We start from the raw sequence: 15,167 nt of genomic DNA, 5'->3' as shown, positions 1-15,167 counted from the left end.
GGCTTTTAACTCAGAGGATCGTATGATGATCTACTGAATCGGGGAAGGAGATGGTGAAAGAGAAAACATGCTTAATTAGAACGGAGAGACGCCGTGTGTTTCTCTATGTAAAGATCTTACCCTGATCAGGCACCCTTTTTATAATGGATTGGAGAGATTTTGGAGGACAAGACAAATCATGCGATTGATCGAAATTACGAAGATAACATTATATTACTTTGATTTTATCTGACGTGCGCTCAATCTAGTGCAGGTAATCCTTATCCGATATATATATATATATATATATATATATATATATATACTACCTTTGAATTATATATTATTTTTGAAATTCCAATTAGGTTTTGGTGGTCTATAGTCAAACTTTGGAATCCTGAATACTAATTCATGTCTCAGGCACACCAACACATGCAATATTTTCTTATCAAAAACTCGGCGGTCAATCTGTCCCAATTAGTACGGAGTTGAAATTTTCAATGATTTGCCATCTAATTGTTTGGACATTCCCCAGTTGATCAAGGTATCAACTGAACGTATGTACGGCCATGAAAATTATAAACTGATGCATGAATGCAGCTAGATAGGGACGTTCGTACGTAGCTTCCTTACCTTTTTCCCTGATTTGTTTTTTGGGTTGTGTAGACCTTCATCGTCAATAATTCAAGAATGGAATAGTAGTACTATCGATCATCATCTTGCTACTCTGTTCTCTGTAGATGAATATGATAAGATCAATAAAAATAAAAAAATAAATAAAAATATAAGAATGATCCTTATAAGCGTGTTTGAACAGGTTTGTGGGTTTTATTCTTCTAAATAAAATATTGATACAAATTTGGAAAAGTATGAAAAAAAAACCTGTCATATTTCTGTGTTGTCTAAACTTGTGCAACAAGTAAAATTAAAAACGACAAAAAAAGAGGGGAAAAAAGAAGAAGAAAAATACAGCAAGCCGTGTTGAAAGCACGTACGCCAGCCTTTTATATATATATATATATATATATATATATATATATACATACTAGCAGTAGGGTAACGTCCAAAGGATGTTTGCCTATTTTTTATTTTTATTTTTATTTTATTTTTACTTAGTGATTAAAGAAGTGTTTTTTAATGATGTTGTAAATTTTTTATTTTTTTAAAAAATATTTATGATGATTAAAAATATACTAAAAAAAAGAAAAGAAAAATAAAAAAAATGAAATACACATTCAGGATACATTTTCGGATTACTTTTTCGGTAGCTGTATCAGTTCTTTTTAGCTAATTAAGAATATTAGCATGTTTAAATTATGTTAAAACTTTAATTATTTATATAGTTTTACTTTTTTAAAAATATTTAACAAAATTTCATCATTTATTTAATGATGAAAGATTAGTATTTTATAAATTAAATTTGATAATTTATTTATGATATGATATTTATATATTAATTATATATTTAAATTATTATTTAAATTAATAATGATGAAAGATTATTAATTTAAATTCTTTACTGAAATTTTTTTTAATTTTTTTTTACTTAATGATTAAGTAAGTGTTTTTAAATGAATATATATTTTTTTTTATTTTTAAAAAATATTTAAATAGTTTAAAAAAATAGTGAAAGAAAAGATAAAAAAAATAAAAAAAAGATTTTGTGTGTTCGGTAGAGGCTTTTTGTAGAAATACGTAGCAACGTCCATATCAAAATACTGTTCACGTGAACAGTAATTACTGTTTATTACTCGTTTATTTATTTATTTTAAAGACAAAGAAACTTTTATTATTATTTAGATTATTTAAAAAAACTTAAAAAAATGAAAATAACTTGAATAATAATTCCTATTTATTACTGTTCACGTTATACATGTTAAAAAAAAAAACGTTATACATGCTAAAAAAAATTTTTAAAAAATAAAATAACGTAAACAGTAACATTATAGACGCTTTTAAGATATAGGCAGATATATATATATATATTATATAATTATTCGTCATTTTCCTGTAATTATAATTAGAACTTATGGGACGATCTGTCAGCTTTTTCCTATAAATATAAATGAGATGGCCGACTATTCAAATTGACATAAATGCTGCATTATATTTAGCTGCTGTTCTGTGCGTGTGAAATATACATATATACATATATATATATATATATACACACACAGTGACACAGAGCTGACCCAAATTACCCAATAAAGAGACAATAATGAATTTTTTTGTCTCCTCAAAAAAAAAAAAAAAAGTGAATCAAGTCATGTATTGGCGTTTAAACTTTAAAAAAAAAAAATTGGTTTCAGATAAGAATAAGATCCATTGGCACTTTGAAAATGGCAACAGTACTACCATGCATGCTACCAAAGATTATTGATCAAATTAATATATGTTTCAAATTCCCATTGACACGTACATATTATTTAGTAATATTAATTATGTGTACAAAGTAGTACAACTTTAGTCTTTAGCACACATGATAACAAATTATAACTGAAATTTAAATGTACCAAAAAAAGAAGAAAATAATGAAACATTATGTCAAGTGTTCATGAACAGAAAATGATAATTAATCATGGAGAATTTGGACATTAGGACGTTATTTGAACCCCTATTTCCAGCCACTACAAAACACGCGCCATGTACAAAAACAAAAAGGGAGGATACTTTGAGTCATGCGGGGTTTTGGATATTCGGAAAAGTTTAGGTTGCATTTAGATATTGAACTGAGTTAAATTAAATATTTTATGAATAATAGTAAGTTAAGATGGTAGAATGGGTTTTGTGACGTCTACTTAATATGAATTTAAATGTGTTTAAATGTTAAGATGAATTTATATATATTTATGAAAAGTTATAAAATTTATGGGTCCCACTACTACTGTTTACCTGACATATTATTTTACAGCTGGCATAGCCTGTAAACAAAAACTTGTAAAAAAATGAAAGCCGACGTAGATGCTTGCTGACCACTTATTTTATACATATATCCTTTCTAATTATAATTTTTTTTTTAATTTTAAAATGAGACAAAATGTACAATAAGAATAGTGAAATGTCTCTTTCAAATCCTTGAAACCAAGTTTGTCAGTTGTGGAGCCCTTAGATGAGTTTAAAATTGGAGTGCATTCAGTCTGCATAAAACGTTTGTTTAGATGTTGAGGGCAGTTCAAAAATAAACTCAACTCAGATGATTTATCATCCAAACGAACCTGTTTACACAAGCAAACAGAGAATAGTACTTCTTTTAATGTATATGGGAAGTTAATCAGTTTAGTGCATGCAGTTGAGGAAAACAGCTGAGCGGCTCATCGTTGAGTATTTTTGGGCTGCTAATTAGAGGCCCATAAACTAGGTTGGGCTTTCTTAAGATGCATGTTGGTTTTTACGTGTATTCATGATGTTGTGGACGTGCAATTGGCTTTCAGCAACCTGTATCAAGAAGATAAGGGGGCTCAGTGTGGCGAGAGACACATTTGATGACTGAGTTATAATAGAATGAATGAGGTATTTTAATTTTTAGATTGTTCAGAAGTAATCTCATGCGTGTTTTTTTTTATCTTTATTTATATCGATTGAGCGTGTGATTGGAATAACTTATCTTATGGCTTGGCATTCTCTAATCCTCATTGGATTGCAGACTGTTAAAGCATCATCAACGGATTAATTAAAAGTTAAATTAATTGAAGATTTAGCTATTAAGCCATAAAATGTGATCACATTAAAATAGCTAAATTCGAAATAATTGGAATTTAACTACAGTCACTTCTAAAATTATTTTCAAATTTGAAATGAATTATTCATTCATCAAATACATTTTATATTTATTATTTCTCTCTTCCTTTTATATCAATTATTTATCTCTCCATTTTAAATGACAATTGAAAAAATATAATTAGAATATGATTACTAATTAATATATAATATCATGAATAGTAAAATATGATAAAATCAAATAAATTCATAATTAAAATATTAAAATATTTTTGAAATTATTAATTACTCATTATTATATAAGGAATAAATTGATAATTCAATGTGAAAATTTGATGTGAATAGTCAAAGTCAAATCTATCTTATATTATTTTATTGTCATATAATAAAAAAATAACTATTTTAATATAAAGACTTATATAAATAGAATAGTTAAAAATTAAATTCATCTTATATTCATAAAAAATATACTTTTAACTTTAGCAAATAGAGTGCTCTTAGGGCTTCAAATCCACTATTACGCCGGGGGAATCGATATTCTAGGCGAATGTCATAAGCGGCTATCACATCGAAGATTATTTGTCGGTTACATAATTGAATTGTCATTAATGATGGTTGAATTTGAATTTTGTATTAGTATGCTTTGGCAGTTGGAGTCTTGGTTTGTGCTAAACAAACATTCAGGGTGTGTTTGAATATTGAAGTGAGTTGAGTTGAGTTGTGATGATAAAATATTATTAAAATATTATTATTATTTTAAAATTTAAAAAAATTAAATTGTTTATTATATTTTGTATTGAGATTTGAAAAAGTTGTAATGATGAGTTGAGATGAATTTGATAACCAAACGCACCCTCAATTTTTGGTTTGTGGGACTTTATGGTATGGGGCTAAGTTAACTTTATAATGCGTAATGTTAGGTACAAGTTTTAAATAAATACGTCTCATACAAGTCATTTGTAAAAAAAATAGGTCTCACAAATAAATAATAATTTTTTTTATACTTTTTTAAGGTTAAGTACAATTTTTATAAAAGCTTGCTCCGGACTTGTTTATTTCAAATTTGTAAAAATCATTTCTCATTTATAATAGAGAATATTTGGTCCTTTCACATGACATTCTCAATCCTAATGGAGTTCCTCCTCCCTTGTACCAAGATGATTAGTTACTAGTTTTAATTTCTAAAAAGAAACTAATAAATTTATGATTAATTTATAATTAATTTATAATTCTATTTAAAATGAAGAGTAATCATGTAAAATTGAGATAATTTTTTAATGAAATGACATAATTACATTAACTAATTTAAAATAAATTATAAAATAATTGTAAAAAAAAGTGCAGGAGCATCATTTTCCTTTTTAAAATACTCAAATTAAATTAAAATTCCCTTTTCATATTGAGGGTGGTTTGGTCATTACTGAATGTAGGGCTCCACTTATAAGCTTCTTTAGTTCTGAACACTCATTTAGCTAGGGTTTAGGATTTTCTTCATCGCCTCATCTGCGTCGTCGGCTTCTACGCTTCCGAAAGTACCCACAAACCCTCACCATGGCGGAACAGGTTGGATCTCTATACACCTCTCTATCTATCTATCGGAGAATATTTGAATTTGTAAGGCTGCTTTATTAATATTACGAGATCACCATTTTTGTGCGTTACAGACGGAGAAGGCGTTCTTGAAGCAGCCCAAGGTGTTCCTCTGGTAAGTAGTTGCATTTACGTTTGATTTGACTTATTTATGCTCCGTTTGTTTGCTCGGAAATCAATGCAATTTAGTATTCTGAGTGTTATCCAGTGTACACGGGCGATGCCTCTTATATCAATAAAGTTTACTTTTACCTGTAAATTTTTTTTTCGAGTGTTACGAGTTTTTTTTCGTTCTCCTCAATCAAATGTGGACAGAATAGGTACCGCATCTTTAAGTAAAAAATTTGGTAGAACACTTAGTACTATTTTGATGAAAAATTGCGTAGCTCGAAGAAGTCGGGGAAAGGGAAGAGGCCTGGGAAAGGAGGCAACCGATTTTGGAAGAGCATCGGGCTGGGGTTCAAGACTCCAAGAGAGGCTATTGAAGGTATTAACCTCGCGAGATACATTTTCATGATGCGATTCATGTCTTGTTGATTTTGTTGGCATTTATTATTTAGCTTCTATGGGTTTGTGCCTTTCGAAATGTGTTTATTGGTGTCAATGGCACAATGCCGAACTCGTTCTATATCCAATGTCTTTTGTGAGATCTTGCGATCAGTGTGTAATTTTGTTTCATGTCTGTCTTGGCTGGTTGCAATTATTGTGCTCTCAATAGTAGTGTAATCTGTTGTTGGATTTGAACATGTTTTTGTGTTTCAATTATCGTGTGCTCAATAGTTGGGTGTATTTGTGCCTAATGAGATTTTGTAGAAAGCAAGCAATAGTTTCTAGCCTCAGGGCCCAACAGATCTTTCCCCGAGTCCCTCTTTGTCAATCCATTGTAGACTACTGTTCTTGTAATTGCATCTTTTTGGAAACTCAACTGACTTAGATCTTTTTGCTACATGATACACTTTTTTTTTTTTTTTTTGTGATTTTGATGATACGTGACCATTTTGTTCTAGTAACTTTTGATCTTTTTGAAATCTCAACTATGAGGTTGTGGAACCTCATATAATTGTATATGGATTTACCAAACGTATTGCTTATGAAATATGGTTGAATCTGATATGCCTTCAATTAATGATTTTGCTATTGAAAACCATGTAGAATATGATGGTTTGATCCTATGTTTTTCCTTTCGGTTATAGAATTAGCACTGTAGTGACAAAAATTTGCAACTTGTTTTGTTTCGTTTTTGTTTGGGAGCAAATGAAAGGGATTTGGTAATCTTAAACTACTATGAATTTATGATCATTACTCTGTCTCCCCCTTTTTAATTTTATGGGTGATCCAGGGGGGGTTTACAGTTTCTTTTTGCATGGTTAGTTATTTTGTATATGTTTTTGAATATTATGTAACAAGGATTTTGCCATGTCTTTATAGGTGCATATATAGATAAGAAATGCCCATTCACTGGGGATGTTTCCATCAGGGGTCGCATCCTTGCCGGTACTTGCCATAGCGCCAAAATGATGAGGACCATCATTGTTCGGCGGAATTACCTGCATTTTGTTAAGAAATACCAAAGGTAAGAACCATTTACCTATACTATTTATTTACTTCTCGTGTTTATCCGGTGATAAGATTAACTGTTTATGCTAAATATTAGATATGAGAAGAGGCATTCAAACATTGCAGCACATATATCCCCATGCTTCCGTGTGAAAGAGGGAGACTATGTCACCATTGGCCAGTGCAGGTTTAGATCTTAATTTGAGCATTTTGTGATACATTTTATGGTTAATAGTTTTTCCTGGGTACCTTTTGTTTATGGTTAATTTTATATTTTATTCCCCATCTTTTGCAGGCCATTGTCAAAGACAGTAAGGTTTAACGTCTTAAAGGTGATACCAGCTGGTTCTTCTGGAGGCGGTAAGAAGGCATTTACTGGAATCTGAGTTCTCCCTTGTGAAAGGTCTCAGAAGTATCAGATTTGAAGAGAATGGTGTTAGATGGGAGCTTTTCACTCCTGACGATACTTCTTTTTTATTCTTTTGTTTGCTCTTCAAAATATGAATGTGTTCATGACTTGTTTTATGTTTCCTTTCAATTAGTTACCGAGTTTTGCCATGTCGATTCAATTTTTCAGTGAGATCCTTTTAGTTGTTTCTACGTGTGGTTTTGTTATGCCCAAAGAACCGTGCAAATGTAGTTCGGCCTTGATGTGTTTTTGAGGAGAGGAATGATGTGTTTTTGGTGAGATGCCATATAGAGGCGTTAGAACCTTACATGGATCACGATCTTGGGTAATTACGAGGTGGAGTTTTAAAAATTCTAATAATAGCCAACTGTTGAGTAAATTAGGTTTTATCATCCAAACGTTTATCATGTGTAGAGGATTCTAAAATAAACGGATTTGAAACAATTAATAATGTTGTTAGGGTATCAAGTATTTCACTATAGAGATAAGGATCCAGTTCAAGCGAGTTACGCCATTTAGTCTAGTACCTGGGCCGGAACCCAGATTGGGTTTAGCCTGGGTCAAACCCGGAATGAAACTGATTTTTCTAAACCTGGCACACTTAATTTTTTAATCAAAACTTACATGAATATTTTTCATGAAAAAAATATTGATGCAGCATTCAAACTCTATTTGATTTTTTAAATCAAAGCTTATATATTCTTTGACCACTAATAAAAAGCCATGTGAATAAGAGAGTACAAAAAAATCATAAAATGGATGATTTATTAGATATAATATACATTTTCTTTTTGAGTTTCTGTTCATTTAGAAAGAAAGAATAAAAAAAAAAAGACTGCCTAGTGTACTTGGGTTTTTCTATATGGGTACCAGTCCGGAACAATTCTTAGCCAGAACCCATAACTAGAACCCGATTATTTGGGTTCCAGACCGGGCCGGATTTTTCCCGACCTAGATGAAAGGCCTAATTTAGTCTCATATGCTAGTTTTAATTGCATCAATAATATAGTTTATGATGTTAAGCTTCGATTTCATTGGATCGTTTATCCTATATGGGAATGTTTTAAGTTTCATTTGGATAATGAAAGTGTTTCATTTTATTATTATATCTTTATCAAATTTTCACACAAAATATAATAAACAAATCAATTATTTCAAATTCTAAAATAATAATAATATTTTATTTAACTTTCATCTCAACTCACAATCCAAACGGCACCTTAGTCGATTTGATTGTGCCCCTTCCCAACTCACGTGGAATGTTGGGAATGTTTTAGTTTTAGTCGGTCTAATTGTGCCCTTTTTTTTTTGGGACAAGGCTAGGGATTCCCAGCTCATTCAATTTTTCAGCTTGGTTTTTTTTTTTTTTTTTTGTCTTTTTTTTTTTACTTTTTTTTTTCTCGGCAAGTTAAGTATTTATAGATAAACTAACGGATACAAGATACAAGTTCGGTAGGGGTGGGAGTCCCCTACAGTTTTTCCAAAGCCAACAAACATTACAACACAAAAATAACAAAACAAAGTAGGTGATCGAAGCCAAAAGATTGACTTCCACTCAATTCCCACGAGGGGAGACAACTTGGTGACGGTTTTTAAATAGTCTGATAAACAGACTATAAAACTACAGCTAGAAGTTACAGTACAAAGGGGTGTGCTGCATCGTGTTGGTCTGGATTGACTAAAATGAACTATCACATCCACTTTCACTTGATCCTTGGTTAGGGAAACCGGGAACATAGTATAGCAACCAAAAACTCTGTCAAATCGCCGGCGATGGGGTGTTACTGGCGGTGGCGACGCGTGCAGGCCACGCACCACAACTGGAGTGAAAAGAACAGTCGAATCTGGAAGATTCGAAGCCGAAAATCCCGAAACTGCAGCACGTGAGGCGAACGCGCTGCACGGATGGGCGGATTTCTTCCGCCAGATTGACGATCGGCACCTGGAGAAGCTGAAGAAGGGGAGCGTGTCCACCCTAGGTCGCTGGAAAGCAGCAGATCGACAAAGATGGATGGTGCTACCGGAAAACTAAAAAAACAAAGAAAAAATACAGATAAAAGGAAATAAACGGAATTAAAGGCGAGGAAGGGAGGTGGGTGGAGCCGAAGCATCAACCCTCCTCCCCCCAGTGAACAAAAATACTTTCTGGGAGTGACAATGGAGAGAAACGGCTGGGAAACTAAATGGGTCTTTTATGGCTGTTTTTTTTACTTAATGATTAAAAAAATATTGTTTAATAATATTGTAATTTTTTTTAAAATATTTAAAAGTGTTAAAAAAATGATGTGAAAAAAAAAAGTTTTAAATATGTTTTATTTTTTTTACATCATTTTTTAACACTTTTAAATATTTTTTTAAAAAATTCACATTATTATTAAAAAACATTTTCTTAATTATTAAGTAAAAAAAAAAAAAAAACAAGCAAGCGGGAAAATTGAACGAGAGGGGGATCCCTATCATTTTTTTTTAATTCTTCCTAAATTAATTGAATTCTTCTGCTCACCATCCATACACCACACATTTGGTAAGGAAAAAAAAATTATATAGTGTGTGGTGTAAGGATGATGAGTATAATTTTTCTTTAACGGAATTGCCAGGAGAATGCACAAGTCCGTACAGGGTCTAAAACCTAAGAAGATTAGCATTATTGACAAGAGAAATGATAGTTGCAATTGTAAGTGTGCAAACGTCGTATAATCACTTTGAAAAAATGAATAAATATAGAACCCGCATGAAATAATAATAATTTTTTAATTGTAAATTCTACTCTTTTTCAAAGCGACTGCACAACGTTTGTACATTTTATGACTGCATTTACCATTACTCTATAGACAATGGGAGTGGAGCAAGATTGCCCACTACAGTTTTTGGACTCCCCACCCATCATCGGGGAATATGTATCCAATCCAGTTTATATATAAAAGAGAAGTAGTTAACAACAGTTTTCACGTACACAAAATCTGTACGAATAACGTGCGTCCATGCTCAAAACATGGCTATGCCTACAGAAACCTAGCCTCAGATCTCGTCCCTACGATCCCCAATTTGGAATGTTTGCTGTGGCTTCATTGACCATTTTCACCAGTGTCACCTGTATCGCATAAACTAGCCCATCGAAACCAAAAACATGGAAGAAATTCTGAAACCCTTGAAGCAAATATCATTTCTTGAAAACTATTTTCTTTGTATTTGTATGTGTGCGCAGGCGTGTATGAACTCCATTCATAAAGTAGCAAGTCGCTAAAGGTTTAGACTGCGTTTAGATGTTGAGCTTAACTTAGTTGAGTTGAGTTCTTTATGAATAGTAATGAGTTGTGGAATGAGTTATGTGAGGTCCATCTAAATTGAGTTTAAAGTGTGTTTGGATGTTAAGATGAGTTTAGTACTTTTTATGAAAAATTGAAAAAGATTGTGGGTCTCACGTATAAAGATGTTTTAAGTTGAGAAAGATTGTGGGTCCCACACGTAAGAAGGTTTTGAGTTAGGATGAATTTAGTAATTTGATAGTTAGGTATTTAGATGTTTTAATTTAAGGTTTTGGGAACCAAACACAGCCTTAGCTTTAAGTGTGCACAATACCCACGCTTGGCTTTCGAGAAGTTGTAGGGTGGATGGGACTCGTCTACCTCAATGGGAGAACTCACAACCGCATTTGATTGGTGTAAACAAGTGAGCCCAAAAAACAATACTGTCCTAAAACCACAATCACGCTTCTTTGTCAATGTGACTAATTACTGTCCTAGGTTCAAGCTCAGCTGGTACAGGGGTAGCGTGTTTGCATAGATCCTGGGTCAAACAATAGCTTCATGTTATATAACAATATGTCATGAGCCTCATTTAACCCAAATGTTGGTCAGCCTAATTAACCAGAAAGTTTGTAAGTTCCATGTTCAAAATTCTAAGCAGAAGAGTTTCCCAGGTAAAAAGAAATAAATTAACGAAGAGAAATGATTTATACAAGCTCCAAATAGACAAGCTAGATGAATTATGTAGCAAGCCAGCAATAGATTTCCTACTTAATTGGTGAGATAGAACTTACCACACTTTCTGGAACACCAGGTGGAGGCAATGGAAGGTTTCTTGGTGGCGGGATAGCATCGTAAGATCTTTTGTCAAATCTCCATTCTCCTATCTTCCCATATGTCAACTCACCCTATATATCATAGCATGCAGTAAAGAGTCTATAGACAACACTTCTCATAAACTGGAAACAGTTAAATTGGCAATAAATAAAAAGCCGATAGGCATTTATTCTGCCTAGCAAGTAGCAACCCCCCTCCCCCAAAGAGAAAATCTTGAAGTGTCTCATCTCTCTAAGAAACATTAACTCCAGAAAAAATATACGAAAAACGAGTCACGAAAAGAAAACTACCTTCATATTATAATCACATCCGTAAGTGTAATGAATTATGAACTTCTTGCCAACTTCTGTATCCCACGGAGGCTGATAAATGTCACAAAACAGGCAACTAATAGTAACTTATACAGTGACAAGGGAAACAAAAGATAGTAACTTAGAAAGGAGAATAGATGTTATATAAGTGTAGAAATCTTTTCCCACCGAATCCTTAATTACTTCCCTTGATAAAAATTTCATGACGCTGTACTATTACAAAGATGCCTAACATAAAGAAATGGCAGAAGATGCTTGTATCCCCAAGATTGAAGTGCACTCAGATAAAGAGTAATTAGTAATTACTTCAAATTTCCTCAGTGTTGACGATACAGGATTAGACAATGGTAAAACCAATTACTAGTAGATTGATAAATTGTAGAAGCTAAACAAAGTATGTGCACTCAAAAAAGGAATAGTTATCTCATCAAACCTGAATCATGAAGTCCTTGTACAAGATGTTACCAACTCCATGCAGAGCAGATGCCACAGCATAAGCATACCTATAAATGTGACAGGACAGGTAGTAGAGGTCAATAATGTAATTCAAAATTGACACAAAAATTGAATCGATTAGATAACCCTTACATTTCAAGCACCCAACCAAAAGCCTTATCTGTTTCAGGATCCTTCTTCATTGCCAAGGAAACATTCATCCATGTGGGAGCAATCTTCTTGAGTGATTCCTATTAATTTATCATAGAAATCAAGAAAATGCCAAAGAAACCAAAAGACTGCCATTACTTTTATTACTCCAAATCACAATATATACCTTCCCAACTATGACAGGGGAATTCCCTATTGGGTCGATGTTAGTTACTGGTCCCTTGTCCTCGGGAAAATACTTCCTCAGTACCGACTCATACTTCTTAGGTTCAATATAAAAGAAAGGAAACGCAGCTCCAAGCCCGTCTCTTGATAAGTTTGGTATGGGCTTGACGATAATATGATCTGGCTCCGCCATCAGTATGTAGCTAGATACATCATATGAATAGTATATGTAAACTAATATCTAGCCAGAACAATAGAGACCAGAAGGAAAAATCAACTCATCAAAGACAAAAGTAGGTTGTTATGAGTTTCATACTCCTCTTTAATGTCTGCTTGTTGAAGCCATTGCACAAACGCCCATGGTCTGTTGAGAACTATATAACCCTGCAATTGCGAGATGTGAGATAGGCAATAAATTATATTTTACCGGCAACCAACAAGAGTATAGTTGAAGGGGAACAAAAAGAGGAAGCGCACAAAAATAAGTCACTACACTTCAAATTCATTTTCATATTTTACTCACATCTATGGAGAACTATTGTTCATTATCAAACCAAACAGTGAGTGAGAGAATGGCCGAAGAACTAACAGAGTTGAACTGGATACTCATAGGCCTGACAATTTGAGAGCTACACATTACGGGTTAACGTTAATCTCTCATATGGGAAAAAAAAGTGATTAAGCACCTCTGATGTTTGGAGTAAGAAAAAAATTACTCACAATCCTGTTTATACAGGGATTTTAATAGTAAATCGTGCATCTATAATTACTTTCCCATTTATAGCAGACTTCTGCTCTTTGTAACCATGTCTTGTATTTCTTCCCGATGGTAATTGTGAATAGGCATCTATAAAAGTGATTATAGACCTCCTTATGATGCCGTGTTATGTTTGCTAACCCTCAACGATCCACTAAATATCTCAAAAATTAAAATCCCACAACGGAAACCCGAATTGAATTGAAATTTCCAAAAACTGGCACTACCAAAAGTAAGACACACAGTACATATAAATTGATGAAAAGGAAGGAATAGCTGGGGAAGACCGACCTGGTCCAATCCCGAAGGAAGAGGCTGGGCAACAAAGGTGGGGATCTCGTCCATGTACTTGTCGGGCTTCCCAGAGTGCAAGATCCTCGTGTACCCACCCATCTCGGAGTTGGGACTGTCCTTGAATTTCTTGAACCAGTAGTACATGACCCTGCACTGCCAGGTGTTGTAGACGGAGTCCGAGGCCGTGACCGCCGTGTGAAACAGACGCCCGGGACTTTTTGAACCGGCCCCACCTCTTGATCTGTCCACCGGCATCTTGATGATGGGGTCGACGGATATTCTCGATGAAGAGGATCGAGAGGGCCCAGGGAGTTCGAGCTTGAGAGGGGCATTGGCTGAGATGATTATGTTGTACGTGATTAGAGCTACTGAGAAGGTTACGAGGACAGTGAAGAACGTATTACCACAACCCATTTTTCTCTCTCCGAAAAACTCACTCACTCTCAGAGCTCTCTAGTGTCCATGGATTCGTGTTATCTGGTTGCAAAACAATTTCTCAGTACAGAAATATATAGAGAGGGAGAGATGGGGAAGATGAAGTCGGCGTCGACAGGAAAAAGTCGCCTTTAGCTGTCAAGGCATGGTCGGGTGTTAACAACTCTCAAATTCTTTTGTTTTTCTTTTTGCGCTCTCTCTCTCTCTCTCCTCATAGTCATTAGTCATTGGGCAACTCATTGAACAGGCAATTAATGACCAAATGAATCGACTTTAAAAATAATAAATAAACATAATAATGGCCTCCTGAGTGTCAAAATGAGTGTAATTTGAGGGAACAAAATAGCATTTCTCTAATACTCAAATGAATATCTGAAGAATGAAAAACACTCGTATTCCATTTGTTCATAGAGAAATACTATTTTGCCGTCCAAAGTCTACCGCTCAAGTGTATCGCTTGCCACTTTTAATTTTTTTCATTTAATGATTAAAAAAATGATTTTAAATATATTGGTATTTTTTTTAAATATTTAAAAACTGTGAAAAAAAAAAGAAAAAATAAAAACAATGAGGCGAATAGGAAATGCTGTCTCGCTAAATCAAAATCCATATCACTTAACTCCTTTGGTCCAACAGCAGTTAATAGCTAACGCAATTCGGGTGCAATCGCCTTTTTGGTTCTTAGTTTGTGTGAAGTATAAACAGATCAACTTAAACCTAATCCATCAAGTTAAATGGGTTAAACTTTCAAACCCTAATCTAATTCATTTAAATAACGGGTCGAATCAGGTCATTAATTGACTTGTTTAATAATTAATTAAAAATAAATTAACACAATATAATCTATTTAAACTCGTTTCATGTAAATAGATTAAACTAATACACAAACCCGATTAACAAAATTTCACATAAAAATTAAAATTTATATTTAAAATATAGCAACAATATCTTAAAAAATACATATTAATATTTTTCAAATTTTAACATATAATAAAACCAATATTGCAAACCGTACAATAACAAATATGAACATCGGTCTAAAATTACAATCTCAACAAAAACATAAACATACTGAAAAATATCAATATTACAACTTAACAATAATAAAATTTTAATTTTAAAATAAAATCAAAACGGGTCAAAACAAGTTGATTTCGTATTAAGCGGATTGACCCGTTAATAAATTATATCTCAATAATTCAATCCGTTTTAACCCAAACCCATTAACATCAAACTCAAATTCGTCAATTTCGGATCATATTCAT

General features: G+C 33.0%; 2 protein-coding genes across 2 annotated transcripts; one reads left to right on the top strand and one right to left on the bottom strand.

Annotated features, from left to right (window-relative positions):
• Positions 1 to 5,125: 5,125 nt before the first annotated feature.
• LOC121263718 (40S ribosomal protein S11-like) lies at positions 5,126 to 7,405 on the top strand. The gene is made up of 6 exons (XM_041166771.1): positions 5,126 to 5,259; positions 5,361 to 5,401; positions 5,673 to 5,773; positions 6,715 to 6,859; positions 6,941 to 7,030; positions 7,139 to 7,405. Exons 1-6 carry the CDS (start codon positions 5,248 to 5,250, stop codon positions 7,227 to 7,229), a joined length of 480 nt encoding a protein of 159 aa, XP_041022705.1. The 5' UTR covers positions 5,126 to 5,247; the 3' UTR covers positions 7,230 to 7,405.
• A 2,746-nt stretch (positions 7,406 to 10,151) lies between these two features.
• On the bottom strand, positions 10,152 to 14,093 carry LOC121263717 (hydroxyproline O-arabinosyltransferase 1-like). Its single transcript, XM_041166770.1, has 8 exons — positions 13,465 to 14,093; positions 12,733 to 12,800; positions 12,418 to 12,619; positions 12,234 to 12,331; positions 12,079 to 12,148; positions 11,625 to 11,696; positions 11,292 to 11,405; positions 10,152 to 10,343 (listed from the first exon to the last, which is right to left on the bottom strand). The coding sequence occupies exons 1-8, from the start codon at positions 13,879 to 13,881 to the stop codon at positions 10,284 to 10,286; spliced, it is 1,101 nt and encodes a 366-aa protein (XP_041022704.1). The 5' UTR covers positions 13,882 to 14,093; the 3' UTR covers positions 10,152 to 10,283.
• Positions 14,094 to 15,167: the final 1,074 nt, after the last annotated feature.

This window comes from Juglans microcarpa x Juglans regia, chromosome 4S (assembly GCF_004785595.1).
Source record: "Juglans microcarpa x Juglans regia isolate MS1-56 chromosome 4S, Jm3101_v1.0, whole genome shotgun sequence".
Classification (NCBI taxonomy): domain Eukaryota; kingdom Viridiplantae; phylum Streptophyta; class Magnoliopsida; order Fagales; family Juglandaceae; genus Juglans; species Juglans microcarpa x Juglans regia.
This window is presented reverse-complemented; position numbering and strand designations above follow the sequence as displayed.